This window comes from Sapajus apella, unplaced genomic scaffold, assembly GCF_009761245.1.
Source record: "Sapajus apella isolate SASKATOON/1434 unplaced genomic scaffold, GSC_monkey_1.0 scaffold4, whole genome shotgun sequence".
In the NCBI taxonomy this organism is placed as follows: domain Eukaryota; kingdom Metazoa; phylum Chordata; class Mammalia; order Primates; family Cebidae; genus Sapajus; species Sapajus apella.
Window position 1 is genome coordinate 14,020,542 of NW_022436944.1, and position 15,034 is coordinate 14,035,575.

The following is a 15,034-nucleotide window of genomic DNA, read 5'->3' on the forward strand; positions in this document are numbered from 1 at the left end:
CAGCTGGGCATGGTGGCGCATGCCTGTAATCCCAGCTGATTTTTTGTATTTTTAGTAGAGACGGGGTTTCACCACGTTGACCAGGATGGTCTCGATCTCTTGACCTCGTGGTTCACCCGCCTCGGCCTCCCAAAGTGCTGGGATTACAGGCGTGAGCCACCGCGCCCGGCTGATCTGATGGTTTTATAAGGGGCTTTTCCCTCTTTTGCTCAGCACTTCTTGTTGCCACCATGTGAAAAGGGATGTTTGTTCCCCTTCCCCCATTACTGTAAGTTTCCTGAGGCCTCTCCTGCCATGCTGAACTGTGAGTCAATTAAATCTCATTCCTTTATAAATTACCTAGTCTTGAATGTGTCTTTATTAGCAGCATGAGAATGGACTAATACAACATGTAAAATGCCAAATGCAGTACTTGCACATATTAGACACTTCATATATATTCATTTATTTCGCTTATTACCTCCCTATGACTCAATTATATCATTTGTGAATTCAGGATAATTAGTAACTCTATTTTATAAGGTTGTTGTGAATATTAAATAAGAAAGTACATAGAAAGTGTTTAGCAAGAAGGTTGATACATGGCTCTTGTTCAGCAAGATCAGTAAATATTTTGGGGGGACAGATATCAATCCTAAATCTGTGACTCATCTGTGAGAGTTTTCATGATCAAACTCTCTCAAAATCTCAACAGCTGGCCGGCTGTTGTGGTTCATGCCTGTAATCCCAACACTTTGGGAGGCCAAGTTGGGCGGATTACCTGAGATCAAGAGTTCAAGATCATCTTGGCCTACATGCCAAAACACTATCTCTACTAAAAATGCAAAAAGCATCCAGGCATGGTGGGACACACCTGTAATCCCAGCTAGTCGGGAGGCTGAGGCAAGAGAATCACTTGAACCCAGAAGGCAGAAATTGCAGTAAGCCAAGATCATGCCAGTGGACTCCAGCCTGTGTGATAAGAGTGATTCTCCATCTCAAAAAAAAAAAAAAAAAAGAGAAAAAAGAAAAGAAAAGCCTTAATTTGTAGCTCGAAGGCCTTTGAGGATTAAATGTGAAATGTGTTAAAATTCTTAGCACTTTTCTTGCCTCTTATACACCCTTGATGAAGGCCCTCATTTTCTGGCCTTCGTGTTCTCTTTCCTTGAGCAATGCAGGTGTTTTCTTTAATTCTGCTTCATTAAACATTTAAATGAAAATGACAGAATGACACAAGGTATATCCTGGGAGTTGAATATGTAAAAACAGTAACCACACAGTTTTTCATATTGAGTAAAAAATAAATTCCAATATGTAAATTATTAAAAATCTACTTTTGTTTTTCTCACAAAATTCTTCTTTTTCTTGCTATTTTTTCTCCTTTCAATGTCCTTATCCCTACTAACCATCTTAGATGGTCTTGCTGGACTTAAATTCCTCAATGTCTCTACTTTAAGAGGCCAAAAGTCACCTAAACTACCTAATGATCATCTATATGAGTTTGAGATTAAAATTGTCAGTCATTTGGGTTACTCATGAGTTAGTGATAGAACTCTAGCTTCCAGTGCAGAAAACCTACAACTGACTCTTAGCTAGATCATTTTTCTTTTAAATAACAAATAATACAAATAACAAATGAAATAAATCATAAATAATACAAATAACAAATGATACAAATAATAGAAAGAGCTCTTAACTGAGAGTTAAGAAGCCTGAGTCCTGATGCCAGTCCTGATACTACCTATGTGACCTTGGGCAAGTGTGTCACCTCTCTGGCTATGAGTTCTTCTTTTTTATAAAATAAGAAATTAAAATGTCCTGGTTTCTGTAAGTGCCATGATCCTAAGTGCTGTATTATGTCTTCCTAAAATTGAATGATTCAGATGATCAACAGACTAATTCACCGTCTTAGGAGAAAAATTTGCAGCAACTCTTTTAATATTATAATTTCACCCTGAATTCACCTGAAGCCTCATAGTGAATAAATCAAAACATTCAATGTGCCCAAGGTCAGTAAGTCTGAATCAATTATCACAGCAGATTATGTGTGCTAATGTGTTTACATGGCATGCTCTCTTCTCCTGGAGCATTTGTGTGGCACAGAATGCTTTTGGTTACCAAATAAAAAAGCTCCTTGCCACCTATACTGAAGAATATAGCAATAATGGATTATCATTATTCCTGACAGCATATGCTAATTCATAGACTTTTAAATGAAAAGAAAGCAGAGACTACAAAATGAATCGTTTTATGTTCTCTGAATCTATCATTCTTTTGTAACATACAATTATGTGCCATATTTTATTTTTATAAAAAGAATCTGTTCTAATATGACCTTCTGATGTACTTGTAGCTATCATCATTTATTATATAGGGCTGTTTAAATTTTAAACAGCAATATTTTAAAAGATGATCCTATTTTTGTGCAAAAAGTTAAAATATGGAATCTGAAAAGGACATAAGGTCAGTGTTGCTAATTTATGCACACTTTTGCTTATCCATTCAATAGACAGTTTTGAGGGCCTGTCATATGCCACTGTTATAGGTAGCAGAGAAGATAAAGATCAACAAGGGAATGTTCACTTCCTTTGAAGAGATTACATTACATGTGGATTTGACAGAAATGGCCACATAGCCCCAGTGTCCAGAAAAAGATGAACTGTTGTAGGATTTTTAAAAAGAAGTTTTTTCCAAATGTATTTCTGTAAATGTTTGCATACAAGATTGAATTAGTTTCCTAGGGCTGCTGTAACAAATTATCACAAGTTAAGATGGTTAAAAACAACAAAAATGTGTTGTCTCACATTTCTAGAGACCAGAAGCCTGAAATTAGGATGGCAGGAAGGCCATGCTCCCTCTGAAAGCTCTTGGGGAGAATCCTTCCTTGCCTCATCCTAGCTTCTAGTGGCTCCCAGCAATCCTTGATGTTCCTTGGCTGGTAACAGCATAACTCCAATTCTTATCTCCATCTTCACATGACTGTCTTACCCCAGGTACATCTGTGTCCAAATTTCCCACTTCTTATAAGGACAAGAGTCATTGGATAAGGCCCATCCTAATTAGTATGACCTCATGTAACTTGCTTACACCTGCAAAAACCTTATTTCTAAATAAGGTCATATTCACAGTTTGCATGGGGACACAAATTTCGAGGGGGATGTTATTCAACTCATTACAAACATGAAGATAAATTAAACCAATATTAACAGTTTTCATATCATATTCTACTTCTTTCAATTAATGTTCATTTTCTGTTAAGATTCTGTTGCCTTTTACTTTAAGTCTCTCTTTGAAATTGTTCTTAAACTTTTTGAATGATTTTCAAATCTGTTGGCTGTATTGTGGTTTGTCATTCAAGTTGTATAATATTTCCTTGTTTGTTGTTATTGTTTCCTGAGATGAGACTCTTTATTTCAACTTTACTCAAATATTTATAAAAGTTTTCCAGTAAAATTAGTGAGGATAATCTGACTTATTACAGACACTGGACAATTTGAGAATGCTATAAATATTTGTCTTACTAGAACCATATGATTATTTTAATCACTTTTCTTTTTAGATAATTTAAAAATATTTTTATTCCTGTCATAAGTGCCATTCTCTACATTTTTTTCTTTTTCTTTTTTTGGGGGGAGGGGGACAAGGTCTCACTCTGTCACCCAGGCTGGAATGCAGTGGCGTGATCTTGGCTCACTGCAGTCTCTGTCTCCCGGGCTCAAGTGATGCTCCCACTTCAAGCTCCACAGTGGCTGGCACTACAAAAACACACACCACTATGCCTGCCTAATTAAAAAAAATTTTTTAGAGACAGGGTCTCATTATGTTGCCCAGGCTTATCTCAAATTTCTGGGCTCATGCAAACCTACTTCCTCAGTCTCCAAAGTGCTGGGATTACAGGGATGAACAACTGCACCCAGCCTCTCAACCCTTTTAAAATGTGAATAGAAAATAAGTTATACCCCGATTGGGACTCTCATTCTAGTCAACCAAACCATTAGGACAAATTTATGAAATAGCGACCTCAGCTCAGCTTGTCTCCTGTCTCTTAACCTAAAAACAGAACAAACCCCGAGTGCAACACATACTCCAGATGTAGAATCCTGAGGCTGACTACCAGCATCTGCAAGACACACTCAGTACCCTACCCCTACATCCTGGATGCCTGTCTAGTAATATTTTGTAATCTCTGTCTCTCCCACTACCTACTAAACTTCCTTGATCGAAATAATAATAAGAAGAACATAATTTAGGAATATAGAAATACTGAAAGTGAAATGCCCAGCCACTATTCAGTCCCAGAGGAAACAATTGGTGTGTAGCCTTTCAAACTTTTTTCTATGCCTGTCATATATAGGTATGCTTATATGTCTGTGTATCTATTTTTATCCCTATACATGCTTAATTTTCTGGGCTGATTTCTCATGATTCTTTTTAACAAGAAAACTAGATCATACTGCACACATTGTTTTGTAATATGCTTGCTTTTATATCTTAAAATATATGGAAATTATTTTACCAAGGCATAACTTACAGCCTTACCTCACATGTTCAAGATAGTTTTTCATTACATAACTGTGTCACAATTTACTCAACTATTTTCTAAATGTAGATCTTTAGACTGTTTCTAATTTGGAGCTTACAACAGTGCTGAAATAAACATAAATATTACAATGTTCTGGTATTTGGTGGAACCGACTCACAGACATAGGATAAATGGTAAGTATATGTAGTTTTTGCTTTATAGTCAAATACGATCAAAATGTACTCTAAAGAAAGCAGTGATCTTTTTATTTCTGCTTGGGTTTTGTTTTTGTTTTTGTTTTTGTTTTGTTGTTGTTGTTGTTGTTTATCTTTTATGGAAGGCATTCTGAAAGACCAAAAAGACCCATTGTTTTTACTCACTTTTAAAATTATTGGTACGGCCAAGTATGGTGGCCACAGCTGTAATCCCAGCACTTTGGGAGGCCTAGGAGGGTGAATCACCTGAAGTCAGGAATACAAGAACAGCCTGGCTAACACGGCAAAACCCCAACTCTTAAAAATATAAAAATCAGCCAGGTGTGGTAGGGTACACTTGTAATCCCAGCTACTGAAGAGGCTGAGGCAGGAAAATCACTTGAACCTGGGAGGTGGAGGTTTCAGTGATCCGAGATCCATGTATCACTGCACTCCAGCCTGGGTAACACAGTGAGACTCTGTCTCAATAAAAATAATAATAATAAAATAAAACATTGGTAAAATTGCACATCTTTTCATGTTGTTTACTCTCTATTTTTCTTTAATTGTTTTATCCACTTCCCTTTTCCACTTTTCTGCTAGATTGTTTATCTTACTGATTTAGAAGAATTCTCCATATAGACTACAAATATATTCTTCTAGGCGGCCTTTTAGTCTTTCACTTTTGTTTATAGTATATATTTATATGCAGACATTTTAAAGTTTTTTGCAATCAAATCTGTCCATCTTTTACTCTGTGGTTTCCAGTTTTCATTCCAGATTTGGAATGAAGTCTTATTCACTCAGCACTTTAAAAGAGTTATTAAGAATTTTAAAAAACTTTTTGCATGTAACATGAAAAAGGTAACTAACTTAATTTTGTAATGGATAACCAGTAATATGTAAAAAGTTTATTTGAATAACTTATTCTGTTTTTTATTTGTTTTTAAAGTATAATTACCCTGCTTATTTTGAAATGGCATCTTCAGGGTATACTCTATGTACTTTCTTGACTGTTTTCCTTCATGGATTTACCAAATCTTGCGATTAACACCCCATATTAATTGCTGTAGCAATTAATATTAATATTTATACTTAGGAATATACCTTATTGTTTGTTTCCAAGTTTTCTTAGTTATCTGCAAGCATTTATCCCGCAATTACATCTTAAGAGAAACTTCTAAAATAAAATTTCACTGAACTTTTATTAATATTGTATTAATAGTCACGATATAGTTTTTTATGTAGAAACATTATTCTTTCTCTGTTATTTATTCAAGATTTCTTTTATTATTGCTGTTTTTTCTTCATAAAGTCTCACATACTTGTATTGTTGCTATTTTGGATGGTACCTCTTAAAATTATTTTTTGATTGGCAACAGCTGTTGATTTCTTAATGTTTTTACCTAAAATTCAGCCACCTTACTAAACTCCCTAAGTTTTAGATTACTTCTTTGAATTTTCTAGAAAGATATTTTCATCTGTAAATTATAATAATGCTGTCTCTTCCTACTCACTATATATATCTTTTTTTTCTTGATTTTTGCATAGCTAGGACCTCTAGAGCAATGTTAGACAATAATATGGATATTATCCATAAAAACTGAGCCATGCTCTGGGAAGGATTCTTAAGTCTTTTTTCTCACCCCTAGGCACCCCATTCCATAGTCTCATAATAACCCGGCCTGGGTCTATTGAAGCATCAAACACATCAACATGCAATTGCTTGTGGGCTTGAGCATTTCTGTATTCTATGGGCTCTTAAGGTATGAAAGTCTCATCATTCCATCGCTACGGACCTACCGGTTAACCCAGTTCTTCTTAATATATAATAGTGGTTCAATTAGTTTGCTCTCTTAGCTTTTAACTCTATATTAGTCTTCACTCTATATTCCTAAAAGAGGTGGAAGATCCTGTCAGCTTCCTCCTTGTATCTCTATCCCTATTACTACTCTTTCAGTGTAAGTTCCTATTTTCTTTTACCTAGAGAAATGTTTCTCTAACTTAAATAACATAAAAGTCTCTTGTAAAGGAAAAAACTTTAGAACCTTACTGTTAAATCAAATTGCTGTGATTTTGCTTAAAGATATATAAATAAAATTGGTGTAAACTTCTTAACACTTACAGTTCTTATACAAATCTAAAACCAAACCAAATTTTTACATTTACTTCTTTCAAAACCAGCATAATTAAAATGACTGAAGTGACAGTACTTTTTTGCCAAAACTAACCTATCAATTTTGAATTCGTAATATAAAGATGTACACTTAGATCTATTTCTATATAATCTGACTCTCTGTTTTTCCCTTGTTTCTTAATAAGGGAAAATATGTATGAAGTAAAATATGTATGAACTTTATTAACTATTTTTAAGTGTACAGTCTGGGGTATTAAGTACATTTATATTGCTGTGTAACTATCACCATCATTCATCTCCAGAACTCTTTTCTGCTTGCAAAATGGAAACTCTACCCATCAAACAATCACTCTACATTCCTTCTTCCCTACAGCTCCTGGAAACCATCATTATACTTTTTGTCTTCATATTTTGACTACTCTAAGTACCTCACGTAACTGAAGTTATACAGTATGTGTCTGTCTAGCTTATTTTACTTAGCATAATACCTTCAAGGTTCTATGTTGTAACATATGTCCAAATTTTCTTTCAAGACTGAATAATATTCCATTATATATATATATATATATATATATGTATGTATATACATACATATATATAATATTTTGCTTATCCATTTATTCATTAATGGATATGGGTTGCTTTCATATTTTACATATTATAAATAAAGCTGCTATGAACAAATATTTCTTTGAGATCCTATTTTCAATTCTTTTGATCATCTTCCCAGAAGTGGAATTACTGAATCACTTGGTAATTTTATAATTTTTTGAGAAAATGCCATACTATTTTTTGTAACAACGATATCATTTTACAATCCCACCGAAAGTACACACATGCTCCAATTTCTCCACATCCTTAACAATATTTGCTATTTTCTCTTTTGATAGTAGCCATCCTAATGGGTTTGAGGTGGTATCTCATTATCGTTTTGACTTGCATTTGTCTGATGATTAGTGACGCTGAGCATCTTTTTATGTGCTTCTCAGCTATTTGCATATTTTCTTTCAAGAAATGTCTATTCAAGTTTCTTGGCCATTTTTAAATCATGTTTATTTTTTGTTATTGTCTGTGGTTTTACCTCTATAACTCTCAAATAAAGACTACTTGTTTGAATAAGAATGTTTCACAAAATGATTTTAATAACTCAAGACTTTGTGTGCTCTTTCAGGTAAGTCAGACTTCATATTTAGCCAAACTCTGGCACTATGCAATTCTCAAATGCCAATTTTAATGAGCTGTCATTTCATAACTCAGTAAAGCTTGTTTGTTCATTTTAAGGTAAGGTTAGCATGGGGGAGTTATTGAAGTCTGCACTGTGTGGATGCATAAAATCAGGTGCAGAAAAATTGTTACTTTTGCTTTTGTATAAACTATCAGTGATGCAAGTTGGCACATACAATGACGTGATTATGCTGTTAAAGCTCTAGCAAAAGTTCCTTTAAGACAGCCATGCCTATACTGCTGGGTACTATGTAATAACTCAGTTTTATCATCATATTATTAAGTTTTAGAAACATTTTTTAAGCACCAAGTTTGAGGTTTTTTATTTTTATTTTAATTCTGTAACAAAGTAAAATGTCAGAAGGTTCAGCTTTCAAATTAACTATATCTCTTAGGCTGTATTTGTAATTAACATTATTAAATAATATTATTAAATTATAAGTCACATTATTGAATGATATTATTAAATGACAGTCAAATTTTCTGATTGAATAATGTTTCAGTCAATTTTGACTTAGAAAAAAACAGAAGTTTCAGTCTTTGATGACAAAAATGTTTTCACAGGATGTAAAGTTTTTAGTACAACCTTTTAACTCGTGATTTATCACTCAGCAACCAAGGCTTTTTAAATTGTAAATCTTGGCCTGGCGCAGTGGTTGATGCCGGTAATCCTAGCACTTTGGGGGGCCAAGGCAGGTGGATCACTAGGTCAGGAGTTTGAGACCAGCCTGGCCAACACAGTGAAACCCCATCTCTACTAAAAATACAAAAATTAGCCAGGTGTGGTGGCACGTACCTGTGGTCTCAGCTACTTGGGAGGCTGAGGCAGGAGAATCACTTGAACCTGGGAGGCAGAGGTTGCAGTGAGCCAAGACAGCACCATTGCACTCTACCCTCAATGTCACAGCAAGACCCTGTCTCAAAAAAAAAAAAAAATTGTAATCCTTTCTTGATTTTTAAGATCAATTTCAAGTGCCTCCCCATATGAAATCTCCCTACCTGCGATAGTCATTCCTTGGACCTTATAGAACTTGGTCCCTATCTCTCAATTACTACATTTAGAACTAAAATTTTTATTTTGTTTCTTTACGTAACTTTCTCATCCAATCATCTGTGGGGTTTTAAGAGACAGCATCTTATTTTCTTCATTTCTGAAGCTCCTCTCAGTGGTAAGCACAGGTTTAAAAAAAATCTTAATACACAAAAGGTTTACACTTTCAGGCAAGTTTTAGAAGAGGTGGAATAGTGTTCTTTATTATTGGGTTTAATGACTGATTTCTCTATGGAAAAGTAAGCACACTGTAGCACAGTTCTGGTGGCATTTGGTTCTTTTTATGTATGCTGAAACCTAACAGTTGAAATATCTTGTGTCCTTAAGTCACAGTTTTACAATTATCATTTACTCCGGCATACTAAACTGAAAAAAGAAGTTCATGTTGATAACAGTCTACATTCCTTCCAACTTTTGCGAATGTTTTAATGTAACTATGTAACCAAAATGTAAAAGCAATTTCAGATTGTAAATATGTATTCAATTGTATGTTCAGATTCTGCCTTTGAAAACATCTATTGCTTCCCATCAGTATGTACCTATGCCTTTAAATGGGGGAAATATGCCCCTCATCTTCAAATAAGGGTTCCTAACTACCCTCATTAAATGTCTGATTTGACTTAGGTGAAATTAAGCTATGGTGCTTTGGTGACAGTATTTAAATCTCATATCTGTAAAATGTTTCTAGGGAAATGGATCTGAAATAGAAAATCTTTATCATTCTGATGAACAAAGTAAATTTCTAAATGTCTCAATTTCAGAAACAAGCTTTCAATACTAACAATTTTTGTTTTTATTCCCAGCGTTTCAGTGGTGCCCTTACCATTCCCCTGTGCGCATTCCAGGGGACTGTGTCTCTCCACGCACCTACAGGAAAAACCCTATCTCTTTCTACCTATGAGGTAAGCGCAGAAGGGCAAAAAATAACTCCAGCCTCTAAGAAAATAGAAGTCTATCGATCCAAAAGTGTTGGCCATGAACCAAACTCAGAAGATTCTTCATCCACGTTTGCAGACACCAGTGTGAAAATACACTTGGAGGTTCTTGAAATTTGCGATAATGAAGAGGCCTTGGACACTGTGTCAATCATTAGTAACATAAGCCAGTCCTCCACACAAGTCAGATCTCCATCCCTACGTTACTCCAGGAAAGAAAACAGGTTTGTTTCATGTGATCTAGGGGAAACGGCCTCATACTCCCTCTTTTTACCCACAAGTAATCCTGATGGTGATATCAACATCTCTATTCCAGACACCGTAGAAGCACACAGGCAGAACAGTAAAAGGCAGCATCAAGAGAGGGATGGCTACCAGGAGGAAATTCAGTTGTTAAATAAAGCTTACAGAAAAAGAGAGGAAGAAAGCAAGGGTAGTTAGTGGCTATTCTGTCTAACAGGAGCAACATCAACTGTGAAACTAACATCTTTGTTATGAGACTGATTTCCTTTTATTTGTTGGTTTACATAAGCTTTCCTGATTTAATAGTTAATTTTTTTGTGGCAACAACTGGAACTAGTGTAAACATTTAAGTACATTTGATGTGTTACCTAAAGATCACACACTGTGGTAATTAAAAGATTTTGCTTCTTACCTGATCTCTAAAAAATCTTTTATAAATCAAATATTGGCCTAGTTTACTAATGTTTTTGCTTATGTTTGTCAACCTCTGAGTAAACAGAAAATTGTATAAACTCAGTGAATATACTGTTCCATGCATATGTTTCTACACATGTTGGCCTTTTATGCAAAGGGGAAAAAAGGGAAATTTTGGGAATGGAAGAAATGTAACAAAACTCCAAGTTGTATTTGAAGAAACTTGCCTAAATGTGGCTAGCAAAACAAGCTTATTATACTAAACTGCTTTAGCTTTATATTCTTCTGTAAATGAAGTTAGCTTCCAACTGGGAAACATGCATGCTCCTAGTCTATAAATAGTTGTTTCCTTCATTTCTACCAAATACAAATTGTTTACTGAGTGTTTTTTTCTTTCTTTCTTACCTATAACAGTTTTCCTTTCATGTTTTCAGTATGTCAAGACTGTCCCACAAAACAAATATGTTATGTTTTACAGCTGGAATTATTAGTATCTTTAACTCAAAAATTTGTAATTGTATACTTTACCCTAAAATTGCTTTTTTAAAAAAATTTGAGTGGAAATTGGGGAAAAATAATCTGGCAGATTCGGTTCTGTGAGGTGCTTCCAACTATGGTAGGCTTCTGGATACAGCAGATGAAAATCCTCTAAGTCTTAAACAAAAGTGTCTTGTTTTTAAAGCTGTGAATTGGGCAAACTTTCTTAGTCATTCTTGAAAGAGAAAATATTCAAATACTGTATCAAGTTTAGGTGCTTTTTTGTTTCTTCTCTAAAGATGTGTTATCTCAAAGAAACAATTGAACCTATTTTATTAAATGACTGTAAGGTATACATTTCGAGATCATTCTAAAATGCATTACATTGTAAAATGCAGGAATCACCTTGTCAGAATAACAGTAATGTGTATTTCAAAAATTATAAAGTGATTTTTCTTCACATTGCTTCATTATAACCTTCCTGTAAACATATATGAAATGTGTCACCTAAAAGTTATTCTCCAAAGTTACTGAGTTGGCATTTTACATAGTCTTAGACTTTCTGCCCCTCACATTACTCACATATTTCACTGATTTATTTATTTACAGATTGAGTAAATTGTGTTTTAGAATAGTTTATTTTCGTTTCTATTTCATTATGTTGAATAAGAATTCAAAATTACTTGACATGGGCTTTCAGAATGTTTCATCTTCAGAAGATGTTTTGTTGCCACAAAGACAAGTCATTTTCAAAATAATTATCTCAATGGACTTTCTCCATCTTTAATTTAGCTTCTCAATATCTAGTTATCTAAATTTGAGAAACATATGTAGTACCATTAATAATGTTTGTAAAGCAAACCTCAAATAATGTTTTACATATAAATTCAAAGTCAAATGTATTCTCATTACAAATATATTTTATTTTAAAAGACTGTATCACCAACATTAACAACTACTCTAACACAGTGACAAATGGACAGTTCAATCAGATATTATAAACCAATAGCACTAAATATCTTTATAAAAGAAAAATTGAATATTCTAATAATGCTTTGTAAAAGATAGGGTTTGATATCTTAATCTTAGATGCACAATTTTCTGAAAGAGAAAGATATTGCTGCTTTAAAATGCAATTTCTGGGAAAAAGGACATCAGACACAGGATAATAATAAAACTGAAGACAATACTAAAGATTTGAGGGCAAACATATTCTTTATAACTGCACAGCAATTTAAATGGGATGGAGATTATAACAGAAATTAAGGTTTAAAGAGCATAAGAATTGGATAGAAGACAATAATCCCCATTTTCCCTTTCATTTTATTTTAACTGGACAAGGGCTTAAACTAGGGGAAATTGGAAAAATAATCAGGATATTCCCATTTAATTGCCCTTGGTTGCTAAATTAACTGTATAATGGATACACATAAAAATTATGCTGCATGAAAACAACACCAGGAACTTTTAACCCAAAGTTATAATTTGAAGAGCTAATCAGCATCATATACTAAACTGTAACACTTCAAACTCCAAACCAAAAATAGATGAATATACAAGAAAAATCTACTAGAGCTGTGCCTAAGCATGAATGGCGCTCCTTGTTAAGGGAAAGGAGGAAGATTAAACTACACAAGTTTACTTAAGTCTACTTACTCGTTAGAGTGATCCTGATTATGAAAGTGTGTTTCTAGTAGAGGAAATACCTTTATAGATATCTTGTGACATAGCCAAATATCTTACCCTTGTATAGTTATATTGTTCTTCTTATTAATAAATACTGTATTTTGTACAGCTATCTTTCTCTATAAATTGATGTATCTGAAGGCAAAAACTTCGTCACCTAATAAAAATATCACCATCTGGTGGTGACTCCTATAAACTGCAAACACAACAAGTAATCCCCTGGAGTCCCTAATAGGATAAACACCTAATATATAATCCCTAAGACTTCTGAGAGTTGTCACTGACAGAGGCAACTGATTTTGAAGACAGCAAATGCCACAATGTTACTTAAAATATAATAAAAAGAGACATGCATTTTTTGAAAGCTTTTCTTGATGTGGTTCTGTAATACTGGATTTTACAAATTGATTTTCCCTTAATTTCTTATACTTTTCAGCTACTTTTATTCATTTCTTCATTCTAATATTTCATAAATGACTATTACATACTAAAAATTGCTCTAGGTACTTGTTTTTATAATTTTTGAACAAAACCCAAACAAAACAAATATATATATTTATATTTACTGTGAGTTTGAGACAACCACAAAGTCAGAGAACACAGTCCACACAAGACTGCCCTCACTCCTGACACAAATCGCAAATTCAAGGAGTTCCAAAAACCAATGCTAGTTTCAATAATTCACTAGAAGGACTCACAGAATTCACAGAAAACTGTGTAGTCATGGTTATGGTTTATTACAGTGAAAGGATACAGATTAAAATCACCCTAAAGAAGAGGTCATAGAGCCAAGTCCAGGAAAAGTTGTAAATGTGGGACTTCTGTTGTCTTCTCCCCATGGAATCATGGACAGCATTACTTTCTTTGACATCAATGTGTAACAACTTGCACAGAATACTGCCAAGCAGAAAATCTCAACTGAACCTTGGTGTCCAGAATCCTTACTGGGGCTCCATCACTGTAGGAGCAAGGGTAAGCATGGCTGACTACTCACATAACCAATGTCTCTTTCTAGGCCCCACAGTCCCCTTTCAAAAACACATTGTTACTATCTGCTGGTACAAGGCCCCCAGACAAAGATACTCTTTTCAGGCATGCCATTCCAAGGACTTAGAAATTACTCCCCTGAAGCTGAGGACAAAGGCCGAACCTCTCTTTGGAAAGGTTAAGTTCTTTTCTATACATTTACATATATACATATGGTAGTGATAAGTAGGTGGTAAATATATATGTATGATAGTTTTAAGTGTATTGATAGAAAATAGGAACCAAAGGTAATAATGGCTAAAGAGTAAAATTAAAATAAAGGAAAAAAGATGGGAAGAGTGCTTTTTTCAATTATTTAGTCAGAAAAGCCTTCACTGATAAAGTAACATTTCATCAGAGTCTCAAATAAAGTGAGTTAACATGCTATGTGATTATCTAGGGAAATCACAGTCTCGGCAAAGGGAACAGCAAGTATCCTGAAGTAGGAGTGTGCCTTTTGTACTCTGTGAAACCATCAAGTAGATCTATGTGAATGCAGCTAAGTGAAAAAGGGAGAAAGTGGTTGGAGATAAAGGCAAACAGATAATGGTAGGAGGAGACAGATTATTAGTGCCTTGCAGACTAGTTACAAACTTTGAGTCTTGTTCTAAATGAAGTTAACAGCCATTGGAGGGTTCTGAGCAAAAAAGTGACATGACCTCATTTCAAAAATGATTGTCTATTGCAAGGGTCTATAAAACTATAAGGATACAAAGACCACCACAGAAAGAACAGTTAGGCTATTTTAATAGCCTAGGCTAGAGATGATGTTGGCTTAGGGTGGTAGTAGTAGATGGCATCAGAATTGTATTCTGATTCAAAAAATGGAGAGGGTTTCCTTGGTAACATGAAAAAAATTACACATTTCTTAAAAGCCTATCTATGAAGCCTGTAGTTTGAGGGAAAAACAATTATCACATGTATTTCCTGTCAGTACTCTGCAGTATCTCAATGTTTCTCAACTCCTCTATGTATCACAGAGACTAGAAGACAGAAAACTTTATTTCCAAGCCCCTTTTTTCAGCAAAGTTTGAGTTCAGCATCTAACAATGACAGACACTTTTACAAGATTTGGAAAGCAGAGTTGAAGAGAAGGAGCAGCAATTAAATGAATGTTCCTTTATGAGTTAGGCCTTTCTTCTTTAA

The 15,034-nt window shown here is 34.3% G+C and overlaps 1 protein-coding gene and 1 long non-coding RNA gene across 2 annotated transcripts in view; one reads left to right on the forward strand and one right to left on the reverse strand.

Moving 5' to 3' along the window:
- GPR149 (G protein-coupled receptor 149) overlaps positions 1 to 12,974 on the forward strand; it is a 90,883-nt gene extending 77,909 nt beyond the window's left edge. Inside the window, exon 4 of the mRNA XM_032262871.1 lies at positions 9,911 to 12,974. Within this exon, the coding sequence (XP_032118762.1) occupies positions 9,911 to 10,483 (573 nt within the window). The 3' untranslated portion in view covers positions 10,484 to 12,974. The remainder of the gene's footprint in view (positions 1 to 9,910) is intronic.
- LOC116539736 overlaps positions 1 to 15,034 on the reverse strand; it is a 92,927-nt gene that overhangs the window by 68,842 nt on the left and 9,051 nt on the right. The window lies entirely within an intron of this gene.